Source organism: Lepidochelys kempii, chromosome 11 (genome assembly GCF_965140285.1).
Source record: "Lepidochelys kempii isolate rLepKem1 chromosome 11, rLepKem1.hap1, whole genome shotgun sequence".
NCBI lineage: Eukaryota > Metazoa > Chordata > Testudines > Cheloniidae > Lepidochelys > Lepidochelys kempii.
Window position 1 is genome coordinate 57,544,067 of NC_136390.1, and position 17,888 is coordinate 57,561,954.

Sequence of the window (17,888 nt, forward strand, 5' to 3'; positions counted from 1 at the left end):
GGCAAATCTCCTCCTACAAAATCCCAAATACACCCCCAGAGCAGGTCCATCCTATGCCCTGAATGAGGGAGGGTCCTGTGGAAAAATAATGAATGATCAAATAATTAAAGACTATCATAATGCATACAAGAGGGCCAAATTAAGGTTGCATAGGCACTTCGTAACTTCTGCGTGCTTGACTTTGCCACCTTAATGATGTTCTTTTAATAGAGGATTTTTTGTTTTGTATGTGTAATTTCCTAAAAAGAAAATTAAGTAAAAGAAATTGCATCATTTGGCATCATGTTAGCACCTACATTTGTCATCAAATGGAACTTTTAGATCCACTGCACAGACCTCAGATAGCTAACAGAGTAACTGATACCAGTAATAGGTTGTAATGCTCTATGTGGACAATCCCTAGCGGGGGATGAGACACTTTGCCAGTGGAAAGAAAAGGAGTACTTGTGGCACCTTAGAGACTAACCAATTTATTTGAGCATGAGCTTTCGTGAGCTACAGCTCACTTCATCGGATGCATACCGTGGAAACTGCAGAAGACATTATGTACACACAGAGACCATGAAACAATACCTCCTCCCACCCCACTGTCCTGCTGGTAATAGCTTATCTAAAGTGATCATCAAGTTGGGCCATTTCCAGCACAAATCCAGGTTTTCTCACCCTCCGCCCCCCACCCCCACAAACTCACTCTCCTGCTGGTAATAGCCCATCCAAAGTGACCACTGTCCTCACAATGTGTATGATAATCAAGGTGGGCCATTTCCTGCACAAATCCAGGTTCTCTCACCCCGTCACCCCCCTCCAAAAACCACACACACACAAACTCACTATCCTGCTGGTAATAGCTCATCCAAAGTGACCACTCTCCCTACAGTGTGCATGATAATCAAGGTGGGCCATTTCTCGCTGGAGCCTGAATTTGAAGTTTTTTTGTTGTAAGATAGTGACCTTCATGTCGGTGATTGCGTGACCAGAGAGATTGAAGTGTTCTCCGACTGGTTTATGAATGTTATAATTCTTGACATCTGATTTGTGTCCATTTATTCTTTTACGTAGAGACTGTCCAGTTTGACCAATGTAAATGGCAGAGGGGCATTGCTGGCACATGATGGCAGATATCACATTGGTGGATGTGCAGGTGAACGAGCCTCTGATAGTGTGGCTGATGTTATTAGGCCCTGTGATGGTGTCCCCTGAATAGATATGTGGGCACAGTTGGCAACGGGCTTTGTTGCAAGGATAGGTTCCTGGGCTAGTGGTTCTGTTGTGTGGTATGTGGTTGTTGGTGAGTATTTGCTTCAGGTTGCGTGGCTGTCTGTAGGCAAGGACTGGCCTGTCTCCCAAGATTTGTGAGAGTGTTGGGTCATCCTTCAGGATAGGTTGTAGATCCTTAATAATGTGTTGGAGGGGTTTTAGTTGGGGGCTGAAGGTGACGGCTAGTGGCGTTCTGTTGTTTTCTTTGTTAGGCCTGTCCTGTAGTAGGTGACTTCTGGGAACTCTTCTGGCTCTATCAATCTGTTTCTTCACTTCCGCAGGTGGGTATTGTAGTTGTAAGAAAGCTTGACAGAGATCTTGTAGGTGTTTGTCTCTGTCTGAGGGGTTGGAGCAAATGCGGTTGTATCGCAGAGCTTGGCTGTAGACAATGGATCGTGTGGTGTGGTCTGTATGAAAGCTGGAAGCATGTAGGTAGGAATAGCGGTCAGTAGGTTTCCGGTATAGGGTGGTGTTTATGTGACCATTGTTTATTAGCACTGTAGTGTCCAAGAAGTGGATCTCTTGTGTGGACTGGACCAGGCTGAGGTTGATGGTGGAATGGAAATTGTTGAAATCATGGTGGAATTCCTCAAGGGCTTCTTTTCCGTGGGTCCAGATGATGAAGATGTCATCAATATAGCGCAAGTAGAGTAGGGGCTTTAGGGGACGAGCGCTGAGGAAGCGTTGTTCTAAATCAGCCATAAAAATGTTGGCATACTGTGGGGCCATGCGGGTACCCATAGCAGTGCCGCTGATCTGAAGGTATACATTGTCCCCAAATGTAAAATAGTTATGGGTAAGGACAAAGTCACGAAGTTCAGCCACCAGGTTAGCCATGACATTATCGGGGATAGTGTTCTTGATGGCTTGTAGTCCATCTTTGTGTGGAATGTTGGTGTAGAGGGCTTCTACATCCATAGTGGCCAGGATGGTGTTATCAGGAAGATCACTGATGGATTGAAGTTTCCTCAGGAAGTCAGTGGTGTCTCGAAGGTAGCTGGGAATGCTGGTAGCGTAGGGCCTGAGGAGGGAGTCTACATAGCCAGACAATCCTGCTGTCAGGGTGCCAATGCCTGAGATGATGGGGTGCCCAGGATTTCCAGGTTTATGGATCTTGGGTAGTAGATAGAATATCCCAGGTCGGGGTTCCAGGGGTGTGTCTGTGAGGATTTGATCTTGTGCTTTTTCAGAAAGTTTCTTGAGCAAATGCTGTAGTTGCTTTTGGTAACTCTCAGTGGGATCAGAGGGTAATGGCTTGTAGAAAGTGGTGTTGGAGAGCTGCCGAGCAGCCTCTTGTTCATATTCCGACCTATTCATGATGACAACAGCACCTCCTTTGTCAGCCTTTTTGATTATGATGTCAGAGTTGTTTCTGAGGCTGTGGATGGCATTGTGTTCCGCACGGCTGAGGTTATGGGGCAAGTGATGCTGCTTTTCCACAATTTCAGCCCGTGCACGTCGGCGGAAGCACTCTATGTAGAAGTCCAGTCTGCTGTTTCGACCTTCAGGAGGAGTCCACCTAGAATCCTTCTTTTTGTAGTGTTGGTAGGGAGGCCTCTGTGGATTAGTATGTTGTTCAGAGGTATTTTGGAAATATTCCTTGAGTCGGAGACGTTGAAAATAGGATTCTAGGTCACCACAGAACTGTATCATGTTCGTGGGGGTGGAGGGGCAGAAGGAGAGGCCCCGAGATAGGACAGCTGCTTCTGCTGGGCTGAGAGTATAGTTAGATAGGTTAACAATATTGCTGGGTGGGTTGAGGGAACCATTGCTCTGGCCCCTTGTAGCATGTAGTAGTTTAGAAAGTTTAGTGTCCTTTTTCTTTTGTAGAGAAGCAAAGTGTGCGTTGTAAATGGCTTGTCTAGTTTTAGTAAAATCCAGCCACGAGGAAGTTTGTGTGAAAGGTTGGTTTTTTATGAGAGTATCCATTTTTGAGAGCTCATTCTTAATCTTTCCCTGTTTGCTGTAGAGGATGTTGATCAGGTGATTCCGCAGTTTCTTTGAGAGCGTGTGGCACAAACTGTCAGCATAGTCTGTGTGGTATGTAGATTGTAATGGATTTTTTACCTTCAGTCCTTTTGGCAGTGGGTTTCAAAATGTTGTGCTGAAAGCAGAGGAATGATGAGTCTCAGAAATCATGGTTTCCACTGCAGGCTCTGGAGAAGAATATTCTGTAGTGGATACAGACTTTTCTGCCCATTCCTCCCAAACGTGACCCTTTCTGTCCTCTCCTCTCCAACTTGTACCCGCTCGTTTTCCCAGTGTCTGCCCCTGACTGCCAGTCTCCTTGCCCAAACAGGACCAGTTTCCCAAACTGTCATCTATAACCCTTCTTGGTGCTCTGCAAAGCCTCTTCAGTCATAGGGGGAAGCATTTGTCAGTCTTTTGGCAATGATATTTCTTGTTAGCTTAAGCCCATTCCAGGACTTTCTCGGGCTTTCAAGAGGCTTTTTTAATCTGCAGAAATAATTAATTAATTAGCCCCTCTTTGCACACTCTGCAAAGTTTTGTGTCATTCCTTGTTGGATGCTTCTTTGTTGTCAGTTCAGCAGAGTTTAAATTAGGGAATTACACCAAAATTGGAGATGTAGGAAACAGACAGGAAGACTAACCAAACAACTGCAGACTGAGCTTGATTTATTAGAGTAGTGGGGGCTGCAGGCGTTATGGGGTGATTTGGTACTAATGAAAGTCAAATTTCCTAGGAGAGGAAATTAACAACACTGGTATAAATTGAAGGGCTGTAACCAAGCAGCCACACTCACTGTATTAAGGTGGGTTTGTTTTCATTTTGTCCCTTAATCCTTGCTTGCACTCTGGAAATGTCACACAGTATGAAAATCCTTGAGAGCCACTGGCCTAAATGGCCCCATTAAGAGGTTTTCCATCTCTAATTTCCATAACTAAATATACATCTGAAGGGTGAAGTGTGCGCTTAGACTTTCTGAACTTTTATGGACAGCAATGGCTCTGACAAATATCTACCACAGAAACTGGCAGTGAAATGTAACAGGATTCCGAAGGCTATGGTTCAAAGTTGCTGTTCCACAGGCCGCAAGAATCGTATCCCGTGACAGACAGTGTAGAGTTTATGAAATAATTTATCAGTGCGAAGTGCTAGGTTGTTTCTCTATGACTCCTATTAAGATTAATGAGAAGCTGTGAATCTAAATCCTGGTGCACTGTGCTAAACAGATATCTTTTGTGTCTGTTGAGTTTCCTTCCAAGACATGAACCTGTCTGTTGAAGACAGAGACAATGGGGGAAGGGAGATGCAGAGACCAGTGATCTTGCCAGCAATGCAGAATAAAGGCAGAGTCATTGGAGAAATGTGGGTTCATAACCTTGCTTCACACTGTCTACCAATGATTGTGACAGCACACAGCAAAATAAAGGAACAAACATGGAGCCCTAAAGGTGGAAGCTGAATATTAGAAATAGAGGATTAAACAATAAACAGGACTATATTGTTTTAGATTGGTGGTAAAACTTCTTTTGTCAACTGGGATTTAAAAAAATATGTTTTTGCACCCAGTCCTCTGCAGTTGAAAGATGAGCATCAGGTTCTTGAGAGGCAGGGATGGGAGGAAATAAAATGAAAATTCAGGAAGTAACTGGTGTGGGGAGGTCTGGGGATTGTCAGGTTTGAGTAAAAATTACATTGCAGTATAACTGAATTATGAACTAAATCATGTACCAATCCATGTTTTAGGCATGGAATTTCATGAAGAACTTCATAACCTTGGGGCAAAGGAAGGTTTGAAAGGAAGAAAACTAAGCAAAGCCATTGAAAGTTTTGCATGGAATATCACTGTGCTGAAGGTAAGCAGTAAAGATTGAATTTAAAGGGGAGTTATTGACTTGTAACTTCAGTTAGCTGGAAGGGGCTACCATTGTACCGGTAGGAGCATGCTAAAGGATGCTAAATCAGAATGAGAAGTTTAAATCCAGGAAGTGAGTGTGGGAACTAAATGTGTAACACTGAGAGCTGGGCAAATAACTGATTTTTCCGGTTTGTTTGCAGTTCCAAAAAATGGAGAAAAATGTGATTCAAGTCAAATCAAATCTACTTTGGGTGTGTTTCAGAGCAGGGAATTGAACCTGGGTCTTCCATATGTCATGTGAGTGACCTAGCGATTGGGCTAAAGGTTATAAGAGGGTAGCAATAGTTCTACTTCCTCCTCCTCTGGCCATATTGTGAATGGCTGAAACTATTTGTATCCAGGTTGCAAATAGTTTTGAGTCAATCAAAACAACATTTTCATCAACTAAACTATTTGTTAGAAAAATTTCACACAGCTCTCATAATGACTACTACATGGTAGGACTTAATATCACAATATAGGAGTAAAGGGGCAGATAAAACAACAAGAAAAATGGATTTGACCAGGCTGAAAGACAAAATAAATAAACACATGTAAAATATAGAGATGAATCCAAGACCCAAAGTTTGGCTCTAATGATGGACTTGTCCAAAGCTTGAGGGTGTTTGCTTCCTAGGTTTAGTTTTGGGCTTGTGTCTATATGAATCTATAGAATCAGTCTGGAGACCATGGAAGGACACCATGTTAGAACTACAGGAGGCTTGTATACCTCTGAATGGGGGTGGGAGGGGGGAAGTATAGAGGGGAGTGAAATCAGCATGATAAATTGATGGAACTGCCCATGTTTCCTAGAACTATAAAAGCCCCCTGTCTTTTGAAAAGAAGAAATCCTAATCAAACACTGTTACCAGCAAACTATGTCTGGTAAGACATTATTATTTATTTCTGGTGGCACACATAGCGTACTTAGCACTTCCCAAACAGAAAAGAAAGCACAGGTCATTAAATTGTGCTCACCTCAGCCAAGGATAGACAAGCAGGAAACAGTGAATTACAGTGAGTAAATTGGATGGTCAAAGTCATGGATTGACTATATCTTGGTAATATAAAGTTATGTTAAGACAATGTTTTGTTTTAATGGGATTTATAAATTATTTCCAATTGCACGTCAAACTGGGTTGCAGGGATTTATCTGAACCTGAACGAGAGGAGGCATGGTCCAGCACTACCTTGAGACTTGGGTTCAATTCCCTGCTCTGCCACAGTCTTCAGGTGAGTCCTGGGAGAAATCAAGTAGAGCATCTCTACGCTGCCCCGCAGTTCAGACTGTGGGGGTGTGTACCGCAGTGTGTACCACAGAGCTGCACCGTAACTTCCCCATGTGGACGCTGCAGGTGTGAACTAAAAAGTTCCAAGTTCGCGTTAATGGATTCCTTTTCAGACACTACTGTTCACACACTCATAGTCTGAAGTGTGGGGCAGTGTAGACAAGCTCTTAGTCGTTCTGTGTCTCCGTTCTGCATCTGTAAAATGGGGATAATAGCACGTCCCTACCTCACGGGGTCTTGTGAGGATAAATACATTAAAATATTGTGAGGCATTACAGAAACTGGGGGCCATATAAGTACCAAAGATAGATATCTGAAACGAATGTTTGGGTCAGGAGATTGGTGAAAGTGAGTCCTTCCCCTCTCTGTGGCAAAAGCCCGATCTCTCAGTGATCTCATCCACTTATAAGGCTTCAGTTACCATTTCTATATTGACAAGTCACAAACGGTCAAGTAGACATGGTAGCTGAGCTCTTGAGAGTGGATGAGATGATCCAGAGATAATAAGAGGAGTTGGCCAAAGATGGAATCCTGTGAAATCACAACAGACATTAGGAGAGTGGAAGAGGACTCCTCTCATTTGTCCATTCCCTTAAGCAAACACTTGTTGATGTTCAGCTAAATCGCCACTCCACAACTACCATTCTCTAGCCTGTTTTGTACAGACTAAACTCTGTCCTCTCCTGCCTTCAGAGATGGTCCCTCCCTCTATTTCTGTTTAAATGGGGTGTCAGAGATAGTAGACTCTGAGATCCTGGCATGCCACTCCCTGTTACTTTCATTTCAAAGTCGACAAGCTGAAAGTAGTAAATGTCATTTTCTGCAAAGTTTCTTGTTACAGATGCGAGTGAGAGGGTAGCTTGAGAGTGCTAACCAAAACTGCAGTAAGTGATACACTTTGACCCATTGGAGAGAGGATACACATGTTCTTAAGAGGAAACAGTGCAGAAAATAGTGGTGGGAAAGGAGAGTTTGGGGAATTAGAAAGGGGAGAGGGGTCACTTCTGGTGGGAATGAAAGTGTTAGGGTGGGGCTGGATGATGGGTGAGGTTCAGTATGCATTTTAGCCAGCCATAAAAAGGAGGCAAAGTGAGTAATGGGAGCATTATAGGCTCAGTTAAGAAGACCCCCTATGAAACTAAAAGACATCAAATTTAAAACTGGTGGAAGGAAATGAGACTTTTACACACTGCATAATTGAGGCCAAGAGCTCAGATTGCTGAAAAGAAGAATCAGACATTTATATGAATAATAAGAATATCTTCAGTTGCATTAGATAGAAAAAAAATCTATAAGAGATGTAAACCTCATGCTTCAGGGTGTGAGCCTAGCACAGACTGCTTGGATTTAAGAAAGGGACAGCCTTGGTGTGCATATTATTGATTAGGTTCCATTATGTGGGTTTTACTCCATCCTCTGAGGCACCTGGCACAGGCCACTGATGGAGACAGGATACTGGACTAGATAGACTGCTGTTCTGATGCAGGATGGCAGTTTCTGTGCTCCTATACACATTTGAACTTTTAGATGCTTATCAAAACTGAACTTTCAAACTTTTGAGGTTCAGCCAGGATTAATAAAGATAGATTTAGAGTATGAGAAAGAAATTCCCTACAAAATGTAATTTCCATGCATATGCAGTAGCTGTTTTTCCGAGTAAACCAACTGGGGCACATGGTTTATTTTAAAGGCTACCAAAATCATTTAATCCAGGTTATGAACTAATTGCCATGTTTCTTTTTTCTTCTTCTTTTTTTTTTTTTAACATCAAAGCTGCTTTTCATTTCTGAAAGTCCAAACCATTTGGTAATGTGCTTAAAAGATGAACAGTGTAAATTGATCTGTAGCTTAGTATCCAGTGGTGCAAGTGAGTGGGAGACACCTTTTTCATTCTGAGGTAGGACAGGTTCAGCAATGAAGTCATGTCCTGGAAGACTTGGCTATTTTCTGCCCTGCACCAGATGTCAAATTTCAGGCAGTCAATTGTCATTTTAATTTTTTTTCTGCTGAGCACTGGAAATCAGTGACCCTGCAAATAACAAACCTATTCATTCGTTACTGCTTGTATCTTTTGTTCAGTACTGACTCATTTCTTCATGCCTCCATGTAAGCATCATTTAAGGGTCTATTTAGAAAGAGACCAGAAACCCTCTCCCGCCCAAATCAGCAGCCTCATCCATCTGTCTGTTCTTAATGGTGTTCCATAAAAAGATTTGTGATTAGATATGAATATAATCGTTTAAGAACTAAAAAATACTGTACAGTAGCTAACAAAAAGTCAGAGTTTCTTTAAACTGGATGAGCTGATCTAACTAGAGAATATATGTTAAAACATCAGTGTAAGGATACTTCTTAGGATCTGTCTGTTGTTAGGAGCAATGATATACTCAGCAATAGTCTGCTCTGCCTGGAGGTTTTCATGGGTTACCCCTAAGCAGTAGCTGGTACTGTTGTATTCTTATGTGTGTTAGATGATTAATAGCCTTTTCCTAGACTAGTGAGGTAAAGGCATATTGAATTAATGTATTTATTCATAAACACTTATTGAAATAGGTAAGCTTTGTATGCAAAGAGGCAAAAGGGATGCATTAAGAAAATCACCTTTAGCAAAATCATTAAATAGAGTTTAAGATCAATGTGTAGTTTATAAAAATGACCACCGTGGGCATTCTTCTTGTTTAAAAATGTCTGGGGTACTTCTAGGAGGTACTTAATAAGAATGAACCAAAATAATACAACATTTTCTTTCTTATTTTATATAAACTTAATTACATATTAGTAATACCCTTTGGGAGGACATAACATTCACCATAACATAAAAGTGTTTGTAGAAATAGGTTATGCAACTCAGTAGCAGCCTAATAAGTCGAGAGAGAGCCTTATTTGCAACTTGTATTGACCTACCCACAGAGGCTGCATCTTATCAGGTTTCATGTCATGCAAAATAATGTCAGACACATTATGTCAGAAACATTTAGATGGTGAATGTACACAACATAAATAAGCGACAGATGTTCTTGCAGCTGAAGCACAGGAATGGTTTTCAGGTGTTCCGGTTTCTAGTCACAGCTCTCTCACTATACTTCCTGTGTGACACGGGGCAAAGCACTTAACTTCTCTGTGCCTATATTTCCCTTTCTGTACTTATTTAAATTCCAGCAAAATAAACAGGTAACAGCAAATTCTGTGCTCAGAATTTCATTGGGCATCCCAATGGCTACACAGGGTAAACCACGCTCACAAGACCCACTTGGTGGAATTGTTAATTTTATCATGTGGGAGCAGCACCACCACTTCAGTTAAGATTGCTTAGCAGTTTCCATTCTAACCCCCTTTTTTTCAGGCGCTCATAACTTTTTCTTCGGTATTTTCTGATATTCGAGCACTTCCCTGTTCAGCCCTAATGTTCTCTGAACGGAGTTTTTCATATGGCTTTGTGCTGCCTTCCCCAAAGTGTTGATGCTTCTCTCTCTCTTCTCAGACTTCCTCCATTGCTGCTGCAGTTCTCCCACAGTGCTAGACATTCTCCCCTCTTATTCTTCCTCCCAGACATTGCTGCACCTCTTCCCTATACACCACAGGCTCCTTTGCTCCCTCTGCTCCTTCAGTCTGGTTCGCACTAATTGCTCGGTCTCCTTTTTTACTGCTTCCTCTTCCCTTCATACAGTTGCCGTCTCTCCGGGGGCCTCTTATTCACTGTTGAAGTAGCCCCCTCTCCTTTTGCTCCCACTGCATCCTCTGATGTACTGTCCCAGTAGCTCTCCGGTGGATGCAGTGGGTGCTTCAGTGACACTGATTGGGTGAATCTCAGAATCAATTATTGAGTTGTCACACCTGTGAATTTTGAGAATGGTTTAAAAATAAGGACTGTAGTGTTTGTTCTAGAAAAAGTTTGATTACCTTTCTGATACAGCCTGCTCTACAGAAAACACCACAAACTGTGGCCCTGAACCTGTGCTCCTTACTCAAACAAAAATAGCACAGATTTTAGTGAGATTTTTACCCAAGTGAGAGCTGCAGGATCAGGCCCACTATCCAGAGGGGTTGTTAAGTCATCTAAGCAAAGCTCGAAGTTGTTTGTGCTGGTCCAAATGAATTCCTAGTGTAACTCTGTTGAAGTCAACAATTATACCTGGGATACATTTGTCTCCCTGTACCTATCATACTTTATTAGGGTATCTGTTTCTCTGTTGATGAATGTAATATGAAGCCTATTAACAGCAATATCAAATACTTGCCTGCTTATGGATGATTAAATTGCAAAGTATTTTGTATACCCATGACTTAGTTTGTAAATGAAGCATTCTGAATATGAAGATAGGGGCATATGCCCTTTTTATTCAGAAGAAAAAACAAATTATTTTAAACCAAGCTGTGCACTAAACTGTTTTCAATTTTCATAGACTTATGCTGCCACCCACCTTAATATGTTACTGCTGCTGCCAAAAGATTATGCTGTCATATTCAGGTTTCCAAATATTAATTTGTGTGTCTCCCCCATGCTTCTGGCTTATATATTTGTCAAAGCAGGGTCTGGTATGTTGGGTGGTTAGATTTTCAGGGACCATTTCATCAGCTACCCATCAGTGAATCTGCTAATTCACCTGTATTTAAACAATTAGACATATTAAAGAGAAAGCTTGTTGAAGACAGAAGGCATAGAATTATTAACTTGCAGATGCAATTCATTCTCAGTGAGAGCGGAATCCATGATGTCATCTCGTCAGACACAGACATGCATGCATCTTATCTGCAGCTTTCCCATTGTGTCTCAGAAATCTGCTCAGCCTGTACTTGGTTCACATTTTTGTGATGTGAGCATGGAGAAGGGGGGAAGCTTTTATGATGTAGAATAATTAATGTCAGCTTCTGGGGAAAGTATTTTTAATGTAATTAAAACAGTACTCAAATGGCTCATCTAGAGAATGTTGCCAAGAATTACCTTTCTCTTAATTATACTCTTGTCATTTGTGACAGCGGAGCCCTGAGTAATCAGCCTTCTATTGCTTGCAAGGACAGCAGTGTCCAGCTTTCTGCCTTTGGTGGCAGAAGCCAGCTGTGCAGTCCCAGGCTACTTGCAGAGATAAAAGCTAGGTTTTCGCAATGAATATGGAACCACAGACAGCCATGTACTTCCTTTTCTTTCATTCACATTAAACTAAATCTAGCATCTCTCTGAGGTACAACTTTTCTTTCAGAAAAAAAGAGGCATATCTGACAATGATTACTGAATAATTCAGAAGCAGCTAGATCCTAATGAATAGCTGTATCACACAGCCAGGGAGTCTCCACTGATCCCCGTGAAGCAGTAGGGGCCATTCATATCCTTATTCCAAGTCCTATAATATGCAGACTGGACATTTTTAATGGACATTTGGCATTATAGTAAAACCATCTTAATCTGAATTAAGATTTATTTTACAACAATTTATTTGGATGAGGCAAAAATAGAAATATGTTGGACATTATTCTAACGTGGCTTTCTTTTTGCATTTATTTACATCTAACGTCTTATTCCCACTGATAGGCAGGTAGCCTGGTGATGCTGCTTGGCATGCTACTTAGTGGACAATGGAAAGAGGCAGAGCATACTGCCAGGGGGACATTTGGTATATTGAAGCATGATTGCAAGAATAACTTCTATACCCCTTGTAACTATCTAGATCTTAAATAAGAACACCAGCCATTTGATGAGCAACACCAAAGTTGGTTTCTTTCCATACTACCAGTATATCTTTGCCCTCTAACTCATTTATCCTTTTTCTCCATCCTCAGAATACTTGTGCACCCTCTGTTCTGCCCTTTTCTGTCATCCTCTTTTGCTTGCCTTAAACATGTCCTTCCTGCGGAGATTTGCAGAGCTGCTACCTGGAGTTCTGTTCACACTTTCATGAAGCATTATGCTTTGGATTTGGCCTCTAGGACAGATGTTGAATTTGGTGGAGCTGTGCTGCAGTCTCTCTTCAGTTAGGATTCTGTCCCCGCCTGCACATTATTTTCAGCACTGCTTATCAATCTATCCTGTAAGTGGAAATCTGCAGAGCCACTTGAAGAGATGAAAGTTACTTAGTTGTAACTGGAGTCCTTCAAGATGGCTCTGCATATTCACACTCCTCACTCATCTTCCCCTCTTTGTCAGAGTCCTAGTTGCTTATTGTTCTCTGGCATTGTGGTGGAAGGAACTGAAGTATTAGAGGATGCTCCATCCCTTATATAGCCTGGCTGTCAGGACGTTTGGAGACACGGAAGGAGGGGCTGGGGGCAATGAACATTGCTGGGAGAAGGGTCTGCTCCTACCGTAAAGCACCACAAGGTGGCACCGTACCAGTAAGTGTGTGAATATCTTAAAGAACTCTAGTTACAAGTAACCAGCCTTCATTTACACACATGCACAGGGATTTTAATGAGTGTATGTTGTAAATCTACAATAACAAATGCTACTAGATTAATGGAGTCCTATTGTATTCTCTAAAGTACACTACTTTCTGTTGATTAGGTTTGTGAATGCCTCCACAAGCTTTCCCTTTCTGTTGTTGACCACATTAAGCTTTGCATGTCTCCTATTTTTAGCTTTGTACAAGAGCACGCCTGCAGGATTCTGTTTACTTAAAAGACACTTTTCTCCATGGATTTGGGGTCAATATATCTAGCCATGGAAAGTTCTCAAGTTACTTTAACAATATATTTCAGGGTAAAGTGATTGTAGTCCCAGTCTCTCCAAGGTACTAGTTAATCAACTGGAATATCCTGTATCTCCTGGCTGCCAGCCATTCTACCGGACAGTTGCTCCAGGAAGGATGTAGTCAACATTTTCAAACAAGCAGGATAGTGTCAAACTAGTTATCCTCTTAATGTGAGATCTTAAAGCCAAGTGGTGTTTTATATAATGTCTCCATTTTTTTTTAGCCAAGGAACTTTTCAAGACATGAATTAGATTTGGAGTAAATTAAATTTTCACATGTATTTAAAATATGTATGAAGAACTTCATCTGATCTTATATCTGCATGGACAGAGTGTTGAAAAGAGGAACAATTTATGTTTGCTCAGCAGGCAACAGCTGCACACATTGAAATCTGTTGCAACATCATGATATTTTAATATTCCAAAAGGATATCTTAGGTCATATACTACTTATGTGGCTGAGGCCTGAGGTCACTAAAATAAGGCATAGTTGGAGAAAAAGGGGAGACTTTATCCCTTACTAATCAGTCGTTCACATATTTGTCTGAAACTGGAGCATATTTCAGTGACTAGCTGGAAGTGATTTTGCATACACAGGAGTTCAGATAGAAAATGCAGCTCTCAAACAATAGGCCAAATTCAGCCCTTGGGTAACTGGGTGCATTTCCCCTGACCTTCAGTGGAATAAAAGTGGTTATTATAAACATTATTCACTTATATGGATCTGACACACACTCAGAAGGAGTTTAGATCACAAAACCAGAGAATGGATTTTATTTATTCATGCAGAATGTCAGCGGTTCTCAGCTGGGGGTCCGCAGCCCACTGGGGGTCTGTGAACATGTTTCAGCGGGTCCACCAAGTAGGGCCAATGTTAGACTGGTTGGGGCCCAGGGCAGAAAGCCGAAGCCTGAGCCTGAACCTGCCATGGGGCTGAAGTCAGAGCCTGGGCTCCACCATTCAGGTCTGAAGTCTGAGCCTGAGCTCTGAAGACAGCGCAGTCACGGAGCTTTCTGCAGCCAGGGAAAGTACCTGGAGGTGGGTCTGATCTCCCTCAGAGAGTAGCCATGCAGGAAAAGAGGAAGTCCTGTCCTTCCCCAGCCTTTCTGGGACTAGCAGCTGAAGCCCGGTGCATGGTCTGAGCTAGATTTCACGGGGGAGATCTGATTTCAAGGTCCATGAAACTTTTTTCTCGGCTGTGAATTTGGTATGGCTCTAACCATAAGTATCAATTTGGGCAGCAAATCACCTTGAGTTGGGGGCATGGTGGAGGGAGGGTGCATAACTCAACTTGTCTAGACCCAAATGCGGGACAAGAAGACCCCAAATGAGTGAGTGACAGAAATGTATGCAGAAAATTTAAAATGCAGTGGGTCTCTGTAACAGGGCCAACCACCTCCTGAGCTCCCCCGGCTGGACAGGGTATGCTCTGCAGCACCCTGCCTGAGTTTTCCCCTGATATAACCCAAGAACTTAATGCAAATGCTCCTCTCTCAATAACACCCCTTCCTAAGACTGATTTATTATCAAAACCTTGTCCAAATGGTCCCTAACAAAAGTCCCCAAATCCATTTATAACCTCCAGTGCAAACAGTCATTAAGATTTCCTGGCACCTGTCCCTCAATGACCCACATACCCCACTCTGGCACCTTTGGCCATGCCTGGACTCTCTGTCAGTCCTCTTCTGTTCCTCCGGCCCTGGTCAGCTATCCTAGGCCTTCCAGCTGGAGTGCAAACTTGGTCTTCCCCATTAGATCACGCCCCCCCCCCCCAGCTTCTCCGCTGGGAGCCCTCACAGCCCCCTGGCCCTCTCACGGTTCCTCTGGGTCCAACTCTCTGGCCCTGGAGATGTCAGCTGATAAGTTCCTCGGTTGCCCTCCTGCCTTCAGCCCTCTCCTAGGAACTACATACAGTCTCCAGCAGCTCTCATTTTCTACTTAATCTTTTCCTCCCAGGCAACCCTGGCTCACTGATTCTCTCTTTCCTTAGGGTCCCAGTGCCCTCTTTTAAGGTGTCCTCAATTAACTGGCCAAATTGGAGTGTACTGATAAAGCACAGGTGCTCTGGCCTTTTAAAGGGCCAGCTTCACCCTGTGACAGACTCCCTCCTTTAGTGTAAATTACAATTTTTTTAGACTCAGTTCCATGATTCTGGTTTTTTTTATGTAAATAATTTTCAACAACCTGAGTAAAGGGCCACCAAATGTGTGTGCGACGTTGGTAATTGTGGGGCTAAAACGGGAGACATTTGAGAATCAGGGGACCATGAACAGAGGGTGGCATATTGTGAAATTCCATTTGATGAAGTGGAAAAACCTTCTCCCAGCCTGACTTTCTTTGACTGAGCTAAGCCAGAGCTGATTAGAAGTCTAATGGTGTGCTTTTTGGGTGGTAAGCCACATTACAAAAGACTATAAATCTGATTTTACAATATATATTGGGCAGGTATATAGTAATATAGCATATATGATATAACAGTCATGAATAGACTGAGAAATGGGGAACAGATATACGCCATATGGCATTTTCTGTTTCACAAGCACTTGGTAAAATTAACTAGACAGCTACATTCAGTATAAGACTACTTTGCAAAAAGCCTCTTCACATGAGGCCATCTTTAGAATCAAGGGATTGAGCATATCAGATTACTGTGGTGTTGATCTGTTGTTTGTAGATACCAATTTTAGTATCAGATCACAAATGAGCTGTCGAGATTTTTAAACAGCACCAGCCTGCCTAAACAGATGTCTAGTTGTATAGCTTTAAAAACCAAGAAAACATAAAGGGGTTGACAAATCATTGGCAAAACTATCCTATCCATTTAAAAAGTTAACATCAAAATATACATTAAACGCTAGTAGTCATTATGGGCCAGCAGCTCCTGTTTTGGACAGGCTGGTCCATATTTGGATGGAAGAACCCCAAGAAAAACCTGGGTGCTGCACAAAGCAATGTAAGATTCAGTGGGCAAAACTGTGAGTTTGTAGTGAACCACTGTCTCAGCATGATGCTGGAGGATAGCCTGGGATGCTCTGGTTTTGGGTGAAAAGAATAACTGAACTGCTGAGAACCCATGACCAGTAAAACTCCAATGGAATGCTTTACGAGAGTAGCTCAGGTGCCCTGGCTGAATTCCTACTGGTTAGTTACAGTTTGCCAATCTAAAAATCCCCCCAAGTTTTGTAACTCCAGCCCTGGGTGTGGCTGCAGTCCTCTCCCTTTTTTTTCCCACAGGGTTATGAGTCCTGCATTCACTATCATGGCTCCTGGTGCCTCCACCAAAGGAAAACTGTCCTAGTGCAGAGAACAGAAAGGGCTTGTCCCTTGGGAAAATATTTAACGTGCAGTCACATACAGTGGAGTGTCAGAGCACACAGAAATAAAATATCTGTCACAATTCCTAGGGGGCTTTATTAGGCACGGGGAACTCAGGATAGGGGACAATGGAAACGGGGATTAGGATAATAAAAGACCAAAACAACAATACATAAACTCTACCCCTCAGAAATGTACAGCCAGTATAATCCACCCCGTGCTCCCTCCCAGCACCTAGGCAAATAGTGAGTTTAGGGTCAGTCTTTAATGGGCAGTGTAGTGCTGAAGACATTGGCCGTCTTAAAACCGAATAGCAAAATAAACAAAACTGTATTCTTACAAAATATCCACACCAGAGAGAGATTCTCCAAACCTTTTCATATCCTGGTTGAAGTTAATAAAATTTCCCTGCTGATGTGAGTCAGCATCAGTTACGCTGTAATTTTATGCCGAATTCCCATAGCAGAGTTTAGGGTATTGGAACCCTGTAACATACCTTCTCTTCTCCGTGCCTCAAGGAAACACTCCTGTTTCCCTCTTTTGTGTATTATATTCACCACCCACAATCTATCATTTCATGTTGCTCCCCTGATTTCCTCGCTATGCCCAATAGACCTTTCCTCAGTTCTAGGTTGTAGCTACACTTCATAGAATCATAGAATATCAGGTTTGGAAGGGACCTCAGGAGGTCATCTAGTCCAACCCCCTGCTCAAAGCAGGACCAATCCCCAGTTTTTGCCCCAGATCCCTAAATGGCCCCCTCAAGGATTGAACTTGCAACCCTGAGTTTAGCAGGCCAATGCTCAAACCACTGAGCTATCGCTACCTCCCTCCCCCAGTTGGGACAATCTTGCTGCTGGCTCTGTTCCAGGTAGTCCTACATTTGTTGCACAGTCTTTGCCAGGGTGACAATGGGTGCTGATGAACCCAGCTCATTCTCCAGCGCTGTGTTGACTCTGCAGCAGTAACATGTCTGTGGGCTTGTCTGCATTACCCGATTGATCCACCAGGGGTCGATTTATCGCATCTAGTCTAGATGCGATAAATTGATGGCCGAGCACTCTCCCATCGACTCCGGTACTCCACTGGAGTGAGAGGCACAGGCAGAGTCAACGGGAGAGTGTCAGCTGTTGACTTACTGCAATGACGACACCGCAATAAGTAGATCTAAGTATGTAACTTAGATGGATTCCCCCCCACGGTGTAGACCAGGCCTAAAAAGTACTACTAATTTATCTGAATAGTCAGCAGATAAGTTCTGAGTACATAGAGTGAGCAGATCTATTGAGTAAAAAGGTGCATGTTTGTCAAGAGTAGAACTGCACTTGAAAATTGGTAGGGGTAGGAAGAGAAAATGAGGAGAGACTGGAATAATAGAAGAGAATTTCCCTGATAGAAGAGAATTTCCTAAGTATAAAAACTAGGTCCTTATAATTTTTCCATCTGTAGTATGGAGGAGGTTATGAATATACTAACTGTATG

The 17,888-nt window shown here is 42.6% G+C and overlaps 1 protein-coding gene across 2 annotated transcripts in view; it reads left to right on the forward strand.

Moving 5' to 3' along the window:
• Window positions 1-17,888, forward strand: part of PLCL1 (phospholipase C like 1 (inactive)) — a 308,996-nt gene that overhangs the window by 267,842 nt on the left and 23,266 nt on the right. Inside the window, exon 5 of one of the 2 annotated variants that reach the window (XM_073306317.2) lies at window positions 4,970-5,079. The exons of the other annotated variant lie outside the window; for it this stretch is intronic. Within the exon in view, the coding sequence (XP_073162418.2) occupies window positions 4,970-5,079 (110 nt within the window). The remainder of the gene's footprint in view (window positions 1-4,969; window positions 5,080-17,888) is intronic. 2 annotated transcript variants of the gene reach the window in all.